General features: G+C 33.2%; 1 protein-coding gene across 1 annotated transcript in view; it reads right to left on the bottom strand.

The window, feature by feature from the left end:
- Nucleotides 1-15,631, bottom strand: part of LOC115881265 — a 29,690-nt gene extending 14,059 nt beyond the window's left edge. Inside the window, exons 1-17 of the mRNA XM_030898679.1 lie at nucleotides 15,567-15,631; nucleotides 15,450-15,513; nucleotides 15,246-15,391; nucleotides 14,876-15,021; nucleotides 13,301-13,388; nucleotides 13,047-13,181; nucleotides 11,194-11,344; nucleotides 8,525-8,649; nucleotides 7,724-7,843; nucleotides 6,644-6,823; nucleotides 6,303-6,430; nucleotides 6,012-6,230; nucleotides 5,168-5,370; nucleotides 4,760-4,940; nucleotides 4,563-4,693; nucleotides 4,216-4,321; nucleotides 107-272 (exon numbers count right to left, since the gene is read on the bottom strand). Of these exons, the coding sequence (XP_030754539.1) occupies nucleotides 107-272; nucleotides 4,216-4,321; nucleotides 4,563-4,693; nucleotides 4,760-4,940; nucleotides 5,168-5,370; nucleotides 6,012-6,230; nucleotides 6,303-6,430; nucleotides 6,644-6,823; nucleotides 7,724-7,843; nucleotides 8,525-8,649; nucleotides 11,194-11,344; nucleotides 13,047-13,181; nucleotides 13,301-13,388; nucleotides 14,876-15,021; nucleotides 15,246-15,391; nucleotides 15,450-15,513; nucleotides 15,567-15,624 (2,347 nt within the window). The 5' untranslated portion in view covers nucleotides 15,625-15,631. The remainder of the gene's footprint in view (nucleotides 1-106; nucleotides 273-4,215; nucleotides 4,322-4,562; nucleotides 4,694-4,759; nucleotides 4,941-5,167; nucleotides 5,371-6,011; nucleotides 6,231-6,302; nucleotides 6,431-6,643; nucleotides 6,824-7,723; nucleotides 7,844-8,524; nucleotides 8,650-11,193; nucleotides 11,345-13,046; nucleotides 13,182-13,300; nucleotides 13,389-14,875; nucleotides 15,022-15,245; nucleotides 15,392-15,449; nucleotides 15,514-15,566) is intronic.
- Nucleotides 15,632-16,980: the final 1,349 nt, after the last annotated feature.

Raw genomic sequence — 16,980 nt, 5'->3', positions numbered from 1 at the left:
GATGATGCGATACCCTCAGACAACATTTATTTTTATAAATTAATGTAACTTCTATTACGTATGTTATCATTGATGGTTTTGTTTGCTGCAAATAGTCACTATTTACCGTTGAAATCCGTAACTTTGCCGTCTGAACTATCGTCAATTACACTACGCTTCTCCGTGTACTTTTTCGGTTTATATTTCGATTTTTCAAACCGAACGTATACTACGGAGGATGAAAGGGTTATGTTGTCGATATACCAAAAAGGATTTTTGTCGGTTACACAAAGCTAAAAATAAAAATAAACAGGGTGTTATTAGGGCAATTCAAACCTACCCCCTCATAATACAAATATTTTTCGTATTTAGTCACGTCATATCATAGAGTTATTTTAACACTGAATTTTTATTTTCGATTTTACTGATAACCAGAGCTGCGATTTTGTAAGCTCGTAACATGAAATTTTTGCCAGTGAATCATTATTCTTATGATATTTTTAGGATGTATAATATAATTTTTATATCAACCAATCAAAATATTTCTAGAAATTTTTATTAATGTATATAAATTTAATGGTTTAAGTATAATTTTTTTAAAATTAATAATTTAAGAATTATCAACAGAAAATTTGATTTTTTATCATCAGTTAAAACGAAAATAATATTTGCTATGGGAAATGCAGAATTTTATCACAATATAAAATATATTTAACCAAAATCAACCCATTTAAACTATATCTGATAACAATAAAAATAAATAGCAAACCAAGACATGAGATTTTCTGTTATATCGACCATCTTCTGTTATGGACAGACGAGGCCGTTTCTGAACATTTCTCGCGGAATTCATTAACTCAGTGGGGGTGAAAGATACCCTCTCATAACTGCTAACTATTTCTAATTCTTGTCTAGATTATACGGAAGAATAAGAAACATTTATTCTTCCGCAAATATATCCATAGGATTAGATCCATGGGCACTAAGTCAGGTGGCCTCGACGGCCAACGGCTGGGATCTTGGTTAGCTATTCAATTATTCTTGAAATTGGCTGCAAAAATTTGCTGATAACTTCAGCGTTCTGAGGCGGCGTCTCTTCTTGCTGGAAAAATATGTTTTCGAGTTCCATTAAGGGCATATCATTAACAAGGGGTCCAAAGCCTACTAGTTAAAAGTGGTGAACTTTTAAAAATATAGAGGGTGTCCCAAATAAAAAAATCAATTTTTCTGTTGATAACTCTTAAATTATTAATTTTAAAAAAATTAAACTTATACCATTAAATTCTACGTAAAAAGGTGCTTTGGAAATGTTTTCATAGAAACGCAAAATTTTCCATAGCAAAAAAGTTACAGCGATTTGTTAAAAATGCACATTTTTGAATAACACCCCGTAACTCCTAAACGGTAACAGATATTGATGTGCGGTTTTCACCATCATGTTTTTGATGAAAATTCAGCTCCAGACACCGATATTAGTTTTCGTCTATCTGCTATAGGAAAGGGTGTATCCATTTAAAAGCGTCGAATTTGACCCACCATGTACAATTAAAATAAAAAAGCGCTAATTACCTTGGGAATGGTCGATAACATTCACATATCGTATTAAATATCATTCATCATTAATTTTTAGGTAACTTGACATCATCTTTTCCCGGTATTTATTTATCAACAAGCATATACAATATGATCGAAAAATTTCTGCCATTTTATATGCAAAATTATATAGGGAATGTCATCGATATTCATTTCCAAGCCAACTGGACGACGGTTTTTTTTCGGCCGTATGGTATTTTCTATGCAAAACATTGATGAGTATATCGATCAATATTTTGTCATCGTCACTACATTCAAAATTTGATTTACAAATCTATGACGCTATGATTCAGTACCTAACCAACAATTTCAATGTCAAAACAAGTAAATCAGATGATATTTTTGGCACACATAGTATGATTGTGGTATGATTGACTAAATATTTTCGCGAAGAAAGCCGGGTAAGTGTAAGACACTGGCAAGAAATTTCTTTGGACAGCTTACAAAATCGCAGTATAAGTAGGTATAAGTTAACTTACTAAAATATCAAATACAGAAATCTTCGCTTGTTTAGAAAAATCATTCGATGGACTCAGGAGCATTTTACCTATGCTGATATTGGTCTCTCGCATTACTTCACTGTACCTAAATAGTCAGCAAATTAAGATATAGCAACTTCTAAGTCTAACTCACAAAAGTACAAACTATGATGAAAGCATATTATAATTATAGAAACTAAATTCTAGGAAAAATATTTTTATATCACCAGACAATAATTTTAGATCAGCAATAGTTGCTTTGTAACCATTTTTGTAGTTGCTGATCCAGTATCGCGAAACGGTTGTAATCAAGTTAATAAGTTTTCTTTTGGGTTTAAAAGCAAGAAATTGTAAATTAACCCAAATTTTTAATCATACCTACGAACTGATACAATTGTCAAAGAACCTTCTTTACTAATAATAGGGTCTTCCTCGGGGACCATAGTTTTGCTAATTATTTTCGAACTGGAGAAACAAAGAGTCTCCAAAGTTTGTGCTGCTCTTCCAAACTAAAAGGCCATATTATAAGATATTCAGATTATGTCTCAGATTACTTATAAAATTGTTCACCTTTGAAATATTCTCTGAAGAATTAGTATCATCCCTGTAATCGGCGTAAGACTCTTCAATTTGTATTTTTTCTGTTACCATTTGTCCAGATGTATTTAAATCTACCGTTACGTCCACTGCTGCCGATATCACAGCTTCTAAGTTGTCATTTAAGGCTACTTGAGAACAAATCGCCATAGATCTGTAATGAATAAATAAATAAATTCTAAATATCAAAGAACATAAAGCTACCGAATGTAAGAAATGAGTCTGATCAGCATTTAGTAGCATTACTAAACAATTTTGTCTGGCAGTTTGTAAATATTTGTATTAATTAGGTTACTAATTTATTATTTAATATCAGAAGTATAAAAATTATGTATCACTGGAGAAATAAAGGTTATTATATTATTTATATATAGAAGTAAATGCATACTTCACTGTGGAGACCAGTTGTTCCTTTTCCAATTCTGGATTTGGCAATATTTTTGCAAGTTCTTTGTAAAAAGATCCAGCTTCTACACATAAGCTTGCGGCTCGAGCTGCTATATCTGGATCGGGTTTATCCTCATATTCCTTGGTTATTTTCGAGAGAAGATCCAGTGCTTGTCGGGCTGTTTCAGGTGAAGTTACTCAGTAAAAATTCTGTATTTCGAAGGGGAATATAACAAAATATCAAGTGTGCTATATTTTTGGAAAGGTAATTTTAAATTCTTTTCGGTTAATTAAAAATATAGAGGGTGTCCCAAATAAAAAATCAATTTTTCTGTTGATAACTCTTAAATTATTAATTTTAAAAAAATTATACTTATACCATTAAATTTTACATAAAAAGATACTTTGGAAATGTTTTCATAGAAACGCAAAATTTTCCATAGCAAAAAAGTTACAGCGATTTGTTAAAAATGCACATTTTTGAATAACACCCCGTAACTCCTAAACGGTAACAGATATTGATGTGCGGTTTTCACCATCATGTTTTTGAAGAAAATTGAGCTCCAGACACCGATATTAGTTTTCGTCTATCTGCTATAGGAAAGGGTGTTTCCATTTAAAAGCGTCGAATTTGACCCACTCTGTACAATCAAAATAAAAAAGCGCTAATTACCTTGGGAATGGTCGATAACATTCACATATCGTATAAAATATCACTCATCATTAATTTTAAGGTAACTTGACATCATCTTTTCCCGGTATTTATTTATCGACAAGCATATACAACATGATCGAAAAATAAAAGATTCCTGCCATTTTATATGCAAAATTATATAGGGAATGTCATCGATATTCATTTCCAAGCCAACTGGACGACGTTTTTTTCGGCCGTATGGTATTTTCTATGCAAAACATTGAATACTCATCAATCGATATTTTGTCATCGTCACTACACTCAAAATTTGATTTACAAATCTAAGACTCTATGATTCAATATCTAACTAACCATTTCAATGTCAAAACAAATAAACTAGATGATATTTTTGGCACACATAGTATGATTGTGGTATCATGGACTAAATATTTTCGCGAAGAAAGCCGGGTAAGTGTAAGTCACTAGCAAGAAATTTCTTTGGACAACTTACAAAATCGCAGTATAAGCAGGTATAAGTTAACTTACTAAAATATCAAATACCGAAGTCTTCGCTTGTTTAGAAAAATCATTCGATGGACTCAGGAGCATTTTACCTATGCTGATATTGGTCTCTCGCATTACTTCACTGTACCTAAATAGTCAGCAAATTAAGATACAGCAACTTATAAGTCTAACTCACAAAAGTACAAACTATGATGAAAGCATATAATAATTATAGACACTAAATTCTAAGAAAATATTTTTAGACAATCATTTTGTATTGTTTTATGACCGTTTTTGTAGTTGCTGATCCAGTAATCACGTTGATAAATTTTCTTTAGGATTTAAAAGCAAGAAATGTTAAATTGGCTAAAATTTTCAATCATACCTACCTGCGAACTGATACAATTGTCAAAGAACCTTCTTTACTAATGATGGGGTCTTCCTCGGGGACCATAGTTTTACTAATTATTTTTGAGCTGGAGAAACAAAGAGTTTCCAAAATTTGTGCTGCTCTTCCAAACTAAAAGGTCATGTTAGACTTTAAGATATTCAGATTATGACTCAGAGTATTTATAAAATTGTTCACCTTTGAAATATTCTCTGAAGAATTAGTATCATCCGTGTAATCGGCGTAAGACTCTTCAATTTGTATTTTTTCTGTTACCATTTGTCCAGATGTACTTAAATCTACTGTTACGTCCACTGCTGCCGATATCACAGCTTCTAAGTTGTCATTTAAGGCTACTTGAGAACAAATCGCCATAGATCTGTAATGAATAAATAAATAAATTCTAAATATCAAAGAACATAAAGCTACCGAATGTAAAAATGAGTCTGATCAGCATTTAGTAGCATTACTAAACATTTATGTCTGGCAGTTTGTAAATATTTGTATTAATTAGGTTACTAATATATTATTTAATATCAGAAGTATAAAAATTATGTATCACTTGAGAAATAAAGGTTATTATATTATTTAGAAGTAAATGCATACTTCACTGTGGAGACCAGTTGTTCCTTTTCCAATTCTGGATTTGGCAATATTTTTGCAAGTTCTTTGTAAAAAGATCCAGCTTCTACACATAAGCTTGCGGCTCGAGCTGCTATATCTGGATCGGGTTTATCCTCATATTCCTTGGTTATTTTCGAGAGAAGATCCAGTGCTTGTCGGGCTGTTTCAGGTGAAGTTACTCCTATCTACATATAATAGATACTTATTTCCTGGGCATCGGTCAATAAATAGAAGATTTTTTTCTTTCAAACACTAAAACTATTTACAATCTATATTTTCTTATGGTTATGTGTATACTACATAAATCAACAGAAGGATTAAGTTAGCATGGAGTACTAATGAAAAAAACCCAATCATATCCAAATCTAGAATGCCACTTTATCTAAAGAAGATAACATTCGACCAATGTGTACTATCAGTCATGATCTAGGCATGCGAAACCTAGACATCTAAAGCGGCCATTATAAGGAAACTGCAGATCGCACAACGCTCAATGGAACGAAATATGTTGGGAATAACCAAGAAAGACCGTAAAAGAATAGAGTGGATACGACAAAAGATTCAGGTAATAGATGTCATCCACTGAATCAAATCCCTCAAGTGACAATGAGCAGGACACCTGGCAAGAAGGACGGACGACAGATGGACCACAAAAATTACAGCATGGTACCCTCGAGGAATTAAGAGATCTAGAAGAAGACCAGAGCTGAGATGGGACCATGATATTAGAAAATTAGTAGGGATAACTTGGTCCCGCACAGCCCACAATCTACAATCCATATACATAATTATGAAGAAAAAAAAACAATAAACATTAAATTTATACCATTTCGAGAGCATCAAATGCTCTTTCATCCAGTTTCTTTTTAATTTCTTTATTAATTTTACTTAAATTCGAATATGAGTCCACGACTCCAGACAATTTTTGTATAGCCATTCCTTTCTTTCCACTTTTTGCGTCTCTTATAACGTCCTTGACTGCCTTACTGACGATTTTGTTGACTTCTTCGGCCGATTTTCCATCTAAGTGTAAATATTCTTCGACCTATACAATGAATTAAACAAGAATCTTATATTTTAGAAGTTTATCTTTAATAATAATCCGAATAATATCTACCTGGACAGTCAGTTTTTCTTCATGAGTGTATCCATACTCATCCATTAATTTTATTAAAACAGTAATTCGTCCAGGGGGCAAAGAAAACCTGGTTTCGTACAAGTGGTTTACTCTAGCTAAGAATGAACCTAACAAAAATATAATCTCAATAATCTCAACTTGTTGACACCTCTCAATAGTGATGAAAATGTTAAATAAATAATTTGCTGATGATATAGTTCTAATTGCCAATAGCCCTGAAGAACTTCAAGCACAAATTAACGAACTAAACACAGCCATTAAGGGATCAATTTTGTTCTACTCTCAAATAATGGTGATAGAAATGTTAGTTTTTTACTTACGTTTTTCTTTGTGAACTGTAAATATTTCGAAATGCTGATCTCCAATGGAATATAAACAGAAAACAGAAAATTTGGTTTGAAAAGATACACCACTTGGAGGGTCGATTGAGCAATCTTTTAATATTGGCGGCTGGCTTGTAGTTAATGTAAAACTTCTGGATAATTTCAGCTCACTTTCACCTTCATACAGATAAATATACATATTTATGTTATAATTATATAGAAGAATATTATATCATGACCGGCATGAAAACAGGCACATTAAACGCGTAGATTTACTTGAGCCTAAAATTTCCTTTTTTGTGCTGAAGTCATGATTGTAGAAACCCTGTCTTTTAATTGCCGGAATGCTCTTGAGGCACTGCTAATTCTGTGCTAAATTTCAGAATCGATATTGGCCTTTTCCGAAATCAAACTGCCAAGCTAATTGAATTCCGCTACATATTCCAATAGTTCTTCTCGGATTTTTATAGCATTGTTGTGATTTCCCGGGAGAGTGCGCATGATTTTAGTTTTATCGATATTCAACTTTAACCCAAAGTCTCGTATGCCCAGGTATACGTGTTCAGTATTTCTTGTAAATGCTCTAAAGATTTTGCAGCTAGAGCGAGTCATCAGCGTATTGAAGTTCTGTGATGAATTTTATAAGTGTTTTAGACGTATTAACAAACCGCCGTCGTATCTGCATCTAATGCCCATTTCTCTTTCCTGCAGTTTGCTGTCCACTATAATAGAGAGCGCTGCCATGCATATGTTGAATAGGAGAGCAGCTCCTGCCTAACTACTGTATTTGCTAGGAATGGATCGCTCAGTGATCCATGATATGACCCTCTTGATTTGTTGTTATGGAGGCTTTTAAAGTAACAACCAAAGAGATTTGCTAAAAATCTGACAGTCGAGTGGAGCACCGTTGTTGTTCGCGAACTTCTTGTTTCGCCGATTATTTCTTTCCGGCGTTGACTAGAGAATGCTCGTGTTACAAAGCGTTACATTACAACGCTCGGTTCAAGCCAATCTCCGCCTTAAGATGTCCCTTTCTGTTTGCCCGCCAGGGCATTTAATATACATTAGTTACATTACCTTCTAATTCGCAGGTTACGATATACGTTGTATCCTCTTGAAGGCTGTCTGACTGTAAATAAAATTCTCCACCGATTCGATTTTTTAACCTCTTGTAGTCTACTGATTCATCACCACCCTCTGTGAAAAATAAAATTTGTTAATTAAATATACCTTTCCTGTTTCACCAAGGAAAAGAAATATACAGATTGTTAACTGGACAGTTACTTATAGGGGAAAAGAATGGCAACACTGCCTATTGAGAACGCATGCACTTATAGGGTTTTCTGCCGACTCGTCCCGTCGCGTCGTCTATCGTCGGGCGGGCCGAGGTTGCCATATTTCAACTATAAAGCTCTTGCCGCGAGTAATAAACAAATTAACAACCTGTATAATAATAGTAACTCCCTTATATATGCTGGGTGCATTTCAGTTGATTTTAAAAATTTCGACCGCAGCGCTCAATACAGAAATTAGAAGTGCCCGACTAAAGTAAAGAAGTATTTCACGCAGTCCCATCACCGTTTATGTCGATCGCATTGAAATAATATTAAAATCGTGGTTTTGTGATTATCTTTAAGTATTTTAGTTTTTACTAGTGTAGTTATTGAATCTATAAAACACTCAGGTACGAGGTGGGAAAAAGAACACAAACTGTAACTGTGTAATTACGTGGTTGTTGAGTGCTATAACATTCAATAACTCAACTTTCCAATTATTCCAGATGATTTAAAGCATTTTCTGCACATTTCTTCTAGTTCTGTAACTTACATACTAGCGTTACAAGTTAATAAAAGGCTTGTAATAAGACTGGATACATACCATCCACTATAGTCCAGGATAAGTGTTTAGTGTCATCCAGTCCGCACTTTTCACACATTCCGTGTAAGATAACCGGTAACGAAGTGAGTGATTTTCTAGTTAAGGGAACACAATTTTTACGGCATCTGAAATAAGCAAATGAATCAAACGGGATGAAATACTTTGAATTAAAAGTTTGAGGAAGCGTAAATATACCACGTAAGATTTTGTATCACTCTGTATCTCTGAAACGAAGCATTTTAGGCTTAAAATTATACGAACTTTTTTACTTATTCTATCTGCCGAAGTTTTCCAAATCTAATTCAGACCACCCTGTATAAATAATATTAGACTCCTTCTTTAGTCGTTTTATTCAAAGATAAAAAATGTTGGTTGATCAAATACATAAAAAATAAATCAAGTTATTTGATTAGGGAGGGGGTAGTGTTGTTGTTTTATTTATATTATAACTAGTGTGTACCCGCGACTTCGTTCGCGTCGGATTAATCATTTGTAATGGTGATGATCAAGCAAAGCAAGAATTTCCATTAACATACAAACTAAGATAAAATTTTCTTACATTTATGTCAGCATGAGAAAAAACAATATGGCGATATTATTATATAACTTGGTATAATATTTGAGGGGTAGTTTCATCTTGTTGGAATTTGACTTTCGAAAAATCTGTTTGCCAAAAATAAGCTTTTTACGTCAAGTAGTTTAAGCAGAATCGTGGTTAATCAATTACCCCACTTTTTGGAACACCCTGTATGATTTTTTAAAAAATTTCAAAATATGTATAAAAACAAAATCAATTATGCGTGTCCAAGTGTTTTCCCGAAAGGCTCGCCGTATTTAAAAACAAATATTGTAATATTTGTGGGTCGTTTCACCCGCTTGGAATTTGAAATTCGAAAACCCCCTCTTTATCGAACCTCTACACCCCACAGTCAATCCGTTTGCCAAAAATCAGCTTTAAACGTCAAGCAGTTTAAGTAGAATCGTGATTACTCAATGGTTATATTTTATGAAACACCCTGTATAAATTTTTAAAAAACCTTAAAATATGTAAAACAACAAAATAAAATATACATGTTTAAGAGTTTTTCCGAAAAACTCACAGGATCGTGATTAATCAATGACCAATTAATCAATTTTTCGAAACACCCTGTAAACATTTTTAAAAAATCTTAAAATATGTAAAAAAAGAAAATAAAATATACGTGTTCAAGCGTTTTTTCGGAAACTTGACCGTTTTTTAAATAAAAATATTCTAATATTTGAGGGGCGGTTTCACCCCCTTAGAATTCGAGTTTCGAAAAATCCCTTCTTATCGAACCTCTACACCCTAAAGTCAATCCGTTTTCCAAAATCAGGTTTTACGTCAAGCTGCTTTAAGCAGGATCATTGATTAATCAATGACCAGATTTTTCAAGAAACACCCTGTATACATTTTTAAAAATCTTAAAATATGTAAAAAGAAAATAAAATATACGATGTTTAAGCGTTTTTTCGGAAACTTGACCGTTTTTAAATAAAAATATTCTAATATTTGAGGGGGCGGTTTCACCCCCTTAAATTCGAGTTTCGAAAATCCCTTCTTATCGAACCTCTACACCCTAAAAGTCAATCCGTTTTCCAAAATCAGCTTTTTACGTCAAGCGCTTTAAGCAGGATCGTGATTAATCAATGACCAGATTTTTCAAGAAACACCCTGTATACATTTTTAAAATCTGAAAATATGTAAAAAAAGAAAATAAAATATACGTGTTTCAGCGTTTTTCGGAAACTTGACCGTTTTTAAATAAAAAATATTGTAATATTCCACCCCCTTTTACCCCCCTTAGGGGATGAATTTTTAAAAATCCTTTCTTATCTTACGTAAACATCATAAAAGGAACCCCTGTGCAAAATTTCAGCTTTCTAGGGTCAAGGGTTTGGTCTGGGCGTTGATGAGTCAGTATCAGTCAGGACAGTCAGATTTATATATATAGATATTAGAAATATTTATTGTAGGTCTATAATAAAGTAAGTCTCAAAATGAATTTTGCAAAAACTAAAGCTGTACAAACTAGTGTGCAATGAACTAGAAGACAGAAAAAATATTCTAATAAATAACATTGGAAATAGTAGAAGAATATATATTTTTATAACTAATACGCAGCTCGGGATTTCTACAACCAGAACTCAACAGAAGAACTCAATCATATTCAAAATTAGAATTCCACTTTATCTAAAGAAGAAAACATTCGACCAATATATACTACCAGTCATGACTTATGCATACTGAAACCTGGACACTTAAAACGGACATTATAAGGAAACTGCAAGTCGCACAACGCTCAGTGGATCGAAATATGCTGGGAATAACCAAAAAAGACAGTAAAAGAATAGAGTGGATACGACAAAAGATTTAGATAATAGATGTCATCCACAGAATCAAATCTCTCAAGTGGCAATGGACAGAAGGTGTGACGTTAAGTGTGGTGTGAAGTGGAATGTCCGGCAAGAAGGACGGACAACACATGGATCACAAAAATTACAGCATGGTACACCACGAGGAAGTAAAAGACCTATTGGATCATGATATTACGAAATTAGCAGGGATAACTACAAAGAGTATCTAAATATGTGAGGATAATTGGAAATGGTTGAGAATAGCTTAATAAATATCTTCGATATAATCTTACAGTATTTGAAGCATATCCGGATTAGCATCAAACTGAACCATTTGATTGGTCCGTACTAGGTTTGCACGTGTTTTCACGTATACTTCCAAGTCGATTCTATAGTTGTACCTTATCTGTGCTGCTGATGGCGGTATAATGAGCTTAGGCTTATCTAAAAAATTACATTTAAAATCAAATTAAAACTTTCAAAAAACACGATTTGAATTAAAACAAACACAGCCTATTGATTTGTTGATTTCAATTTACATACAGGCGCGATTGTCCCATTAGTGCGAGATGAGTTTTGTTGATGTAAATAATAACTGTTTATACCGGGTGTTGCATCGTCGAGCGGGACATAGGAAATCCCATGTAAATTTTAATGGGGTCAATTATTGGCTTCCCTAATTATTTTAGAGAATAATTTTATTTAGGTTTATTGAAGAGCACTAAAACCCACATTCAAAAGAATAACTTTAGATATTTTAGCCCGTTTACGAGTTACCGCCGATTTTTTTTAAATATTTCTCCTTTCTTATGGCCCTGTATTTACTTATGAGCTGAAAGGAATACTATTCCTTCGAATATGAAAAGCACCAAGAGCTACGAGATGGGGACGAAATACGGCGGCAGGCGTTTTGTTTTGATATGATGGAAAGAGCAAACACGGAATTTTTAAAAAACATATGTTTCACAGACGAATGCACGTTTACTTTAAATAATGAACCCAAATTTCAAAATTATCGATATTGGAACAAAGAAAACCAACACAGGTTTGTCGAAACAAGGACGCAATATCCACCTAAAGTAAATGTTTGGGCAGGGATATTCGGACACAATATTATCGGGCCATTATTTCTTACGCGAAATTTAAATGCAGAATATTATTTGGACCTACTCGAAAATCATATTTTACCTGCTTTACATGATACCGCTAGGGAAAATCTGGAAGTTTGGTACCAAATGGATAGCTGCACGGCACATAGTACCCTGGCTGTTCGGGAATATTTAGACAATAGTTTTCACGGAAACGTTATGGGCCTAAATCATACAGTAAATTGGCTAGCAAGGTCTCCTGATATTTCGCCAAATGATTTCTTTCTCTGGGGCCATTTAAAAAACAGGATATACAAGGATAAAAAATACCCAAATCTAGACGAGTTAAGAAATGCTATTTCTGCCGAATGCAATAGAATTTCAGTTTACCAACTAGCGAATGTAAGAAGAGAATTTTATGATCGCCTGGGTTATTGTCTAGCAGTCAATGGAGGAATATTTGAACATATTCTTAAATCTTGAATTTGAATATTGTAATAATGTAATTGATTACTTTATTTTATTTTAATTCATATTAATTTGTATTTATAAATACATCTTTAAGATTTCCGACGTAGGAATGAGTTTTCAATAATAATAAAGCGCTAAATAGGCATATTTCTGAAATGACAACTTCATTTGACAGTTATCTTTTATCTTGACTGGTGCTCATACAGGGCCATAAGAAAGGAGAAATATTTAAAAAGAAATATAATAAGCGATAACTCGTAAACGAGCTAATCAAAAATATCTAAAGGTATTCTTTTGAATGTGGGTTTTAGTGCTCTTCAATAAGCCTAAATAGAATTATTCTCTAAAATAATTAGGGAAGCCAATAATTGACCCCATTAAAATTTACATGGGATTTCCTATGTCCTGTCCGACGATGCAACACCCGGTATATTTAAAATTAATTTATTTTTGTCTCCTAAAATATTTTGATTAAAAGAAAATATGTAAAAGTGGGCAACGCTGTGCCGGTCAAGCTTAATCACGTGACAAAAGTTTAATCGGTATGATCCATATGTGATTGTATGTAAAGATAATGTTCATTTTACTTTTAAATGTGTCCGTATAGCTCTTTGTACAAAAATTAACTACTTGTCCACTGAGTTCTGTACAAGACCATTCAAAAAATAGATCTTTTGTCTTATTGGTTTCCTCGTCCATATTTTCCGAATCGCTTCCATCAACTGAAATACAAATAATCATAAAAAAATAATAGGTACATACAGCCAAAAGTTTTATAATTTTGCACTTTAATTCTTGGAGCTTAAATATAAAACATTGTGTATTAATTTTCTATGCTTACTTGTAGTTTCTTTGTCAGCTGGATAAACCTGTATTGTTTCACCTCTAATTATTGCTTTTGGTGGTGCAGGATCCACATTAAAAGAACACTAAAAGTTATAAAGACACACAAAAAATTTGAGGAAGTAAGTGTAGAAAGTCAATTTGGATTTAAGAACGGCTTTGGTACTAGAGAAGCCATATTCAGTCTTCAAACTTTAGTACAGAATTGCCAAGATCAGAGAAAAGATGTCTTCATGTGCTTTATAGACTATGAAAAGGCGTTCGATAACGTTAAACATAACCTTCTTATATCATACCTCAGAGACTTGGGACTTGATGGAAAAGATATAAGGCTCATCAGTAATTTGTATTGGAACCAAAAAGCTGAAATTCGTATACATAGCGTGGGAGTAACAGAAGATTTTGAAATAAAAAAGGGGGTAAGGCAAGGGTGTATTTTGTCTCCAATGTTGTTCAATTTATATGTGGAAAGAGCATTCACTGAGTCAATCTCCGATAGTCCCATTGGTTTGAAAATAAATGGCATTCCAATTAATAATATCCGATATGTGGATGACACAGTGATATTGGCAGACAATGCAAATATTCTCCAAATCCTTCTAAATAAGGTAAACAGTGAAAGCCAAAGACAGGGTTTAAACATAAATACTACAAAAACTAAATTTATGGCTGTTACCAGAAACAATATTCCGAACACCAGAATTTACTTAAATGGAGAGGTCATCAAGCAGGTCACACAATTTAAATATTTGGGATGCATGGTTAACGAAACGTGGTATCCGGATCAGGAGATCAAATGCAGGATCGAACAAGCAAGATCGACTTTTCTGAGACTGCGAAGATTTCTCAGAGATAGGAATTTGAACTTCGGCCTTAGATACAGAATGGTGAAGTGCTATGTCTGGTCCGTTTTGTTATATGGTGTGGAAGCATGGACACTGAAGGTAGCAACAATAAACCGAATTGAAGCCTTCGAAATGTGGACCCTACGACGAATGCTAAGAGTGCTCTGGGTCGACCGTGTTAGGAATGAAGACATTCTCAGAAGAGCTGGTCTGGAACAACGTGAACTCTTCGAAATCATCAAGAAGAGGAAAATAGCCCATTTGGGACACATACTACGTGGAGAACGCTATCACTTTCAGCGTCTGATTCTCCAGGGTAAAATAGAGGGGGGCAAAAGGGGGATAGGACGAAGGAAGCTATCCTGGCTGAGAAATATTCGTCATTGGACAGACATACAGGACTTCCAAGCACTCCAAGTCGCGGCAGTTAACAGAACCATCTGATGAGGAAGAAAAAGATGAACGCCTACGCGGGAATCTGCACGGCACCTTAAGAAGAAGTATGAGATATCTTAATAGCCGTCAAAAAGTCATCCCAACTTTATTAGAATATTTTGAGTTAAGTGCTGTGAAGGAGGTAGTTTTGTTGATGTAAATAATAACTGTTTATATATTTTCGTTTCCTAAAATATTTTGATTAAAAGAAAATATGTAAAAGTGAGCAACGCTGTGCCGGTCAAGCTTAATCACGTGACTAAAAGTTTATTTGATATGAACTAAATATTTACCGTAGCTGGATTAGCCACTATGGCATTATTATATACAGGAAACACTTTTAGAGTAGCAGCTCCACTTGTAAACCGATATTCAGGAATAAAACTATACTTAACATTTATCTTTTCTTGCTTTAATATTAAATCTTTATCAGTAGTAGCTAAAAAAGAGTTGAAAATAGTTATTAACGGCAATCCGCTATTGTGGATACCTATATATTGTGTACAAATAAGAAGGCAGCTAAGAATACATCATTCAGTGGCCATCTTCACAGACAGCTAAGCAACGCTAAATACACTCTGTGTACATTCACACAGAGTTCCTTTAAAAATTTACTTATTTTTCAAAAAATTAATAATATACTTGTAAGTTTCTTCTACTAACTTGCCGAAAATGGCGGTATAGTAACCAGATGAAACTCTTCAATGTCAAAATCGCAACTTCCAGGATTCTGTTCAATCCGGAAAATAAGTTTTTCGTTTCTTTTTAGACGGGTTGCTGTAGTTACAACTTGCAATCGATTAGTATAGCTATAAATACGATGGTTAATAGAATAAGTTTCGGTATTTTCATTTATTTTTGTTTTACCATGTCAGCTTTAGGGCATTTTGGTTACTGCAAGTTTTTTGGCTATGACCAAGAGCGATAATACCTAGAATAGTGGATATACATATTATGACAATAGATTCTTTGATTTTGTCTTACCAAAAATGAATAATATTAGTTCAAATATCATGTTTGGAGAGTATAAAGTTTTTGACATTTATAATTGGACATTTAATGACATTGGCAGTTTTCAAATCCTTTTTTAATTATTTTTAAAAAGTGGAATTATATGAGAATGTAGTTGAGTGCCTTTAGACTTTAACCTCGGAATTCAATTATTTTGAACGAATTAATGTAAAACCTTCTGTATTGTTTTATACCAGGAGCGTCTCAAAAGTGGCTCTCAAAAGTGACATAAATTAAGATTGACTGACGTACTCAATTATTTTTGGTCACTTCCTGTTTCAACGGAAATGACTACAACTTTTGATTTTTAAATGTCACCCTCGGTATATTTTTACTTTATTCGATAGAAAATGACACTTTAAATAGAATGACATATCATATGTCAACTTTTGATAGTTTCGCTTAAAAAATCTATTTAAATTTCATTCTAGAGTGCTATGACTGTATTAAAAATACATATTTTTAATCAAGGGGCCTTGGAAAAATAGATTTGATAGTCTAATGTTTTTCGTGTGTTGTCCTGGCCGGTTAAAAGATGCCCAAATCGTATTTTTAATCATATTTCAATTTTTTCATATGAAACAAAGGTGGCTCATTAGCATATTTGGAAAAAGCATTTTTTACGAATAATTTGATACCACACACTTGGCATTTCGAGTCAAATTGTCGTTATGAACCGCATGTTACAATTTCAATTAAACCCTTTGAATAAGAAGACTAAGGAAGGAGCATAATGGCTATCCATGTATTCATGCATGGTGGGCGGAAAAAGCGCCATAAAAGCTCTCTAGGGTGGGGATCCTTGACAGTTCTGTTTGACGATTCATTTGACACATTTGAATTTGATTTGAAATTTTGTGGATTTGTCAGTCTTTACGGAGCTTATTTTATGTTATTTATTATTTATTCTACTACTGATAGTTGTATAAAGGTAATAAATCTAGATGGAAATTGTGGCAGCACTTAAATTAACAGTGACACTATCGCGATTTATCGAACAAGAGTCTAAAATAGTTGGTTGTGTAGCGTGCGGTAGATCTCGGCAAAAATTGAGTGAAATAATGGAACAACTTTTCGCTAGTAAGTGACTATATAATATACATACCGATCATTATATATTATATAAAACCGATCATTTATGAAATTCGCTTAAATTAACTAAATTATATATTTTTCTTGCATTTTAGCTTTTATTTATTACTTGTCAAAGATTAGATGTCAAAGAATTTAGATACGTTAATTTGACTTACCTGCTTCAGTAGCGTATCGGATGTTTGTGGTAATAAATACTTAATATAACTTATCTATTTTTATTAGAATTATATATTTTTATAACAATTTTAATAACTACCAACATTTATTCACAACGTAAAATAAAACAACAAAT

This window comes from Sitophilus oryzae, unplaced genomic scaffold, assembly GCF_002938485.1.
Source record: "Sitophilus oryzae breed Bouriz unplaced genomic scaffold, Soryzae_2.0 scaffold_1710_pilon_pilon, whole genome shotgun sequence".
Taxonomy (NCBI): domain Eukaryota; kingdom Metazoa; phylum Arthropoda; class Insecta; order Coleoptera; family Curculionidae; genus Sitophilus; species Sitophilus oryzae.
The sequence above is the reverse complement of the archived record's forward strand: the minus strand, read 5'-3'. Positions and strand labels throughout refer to the sequence as shown.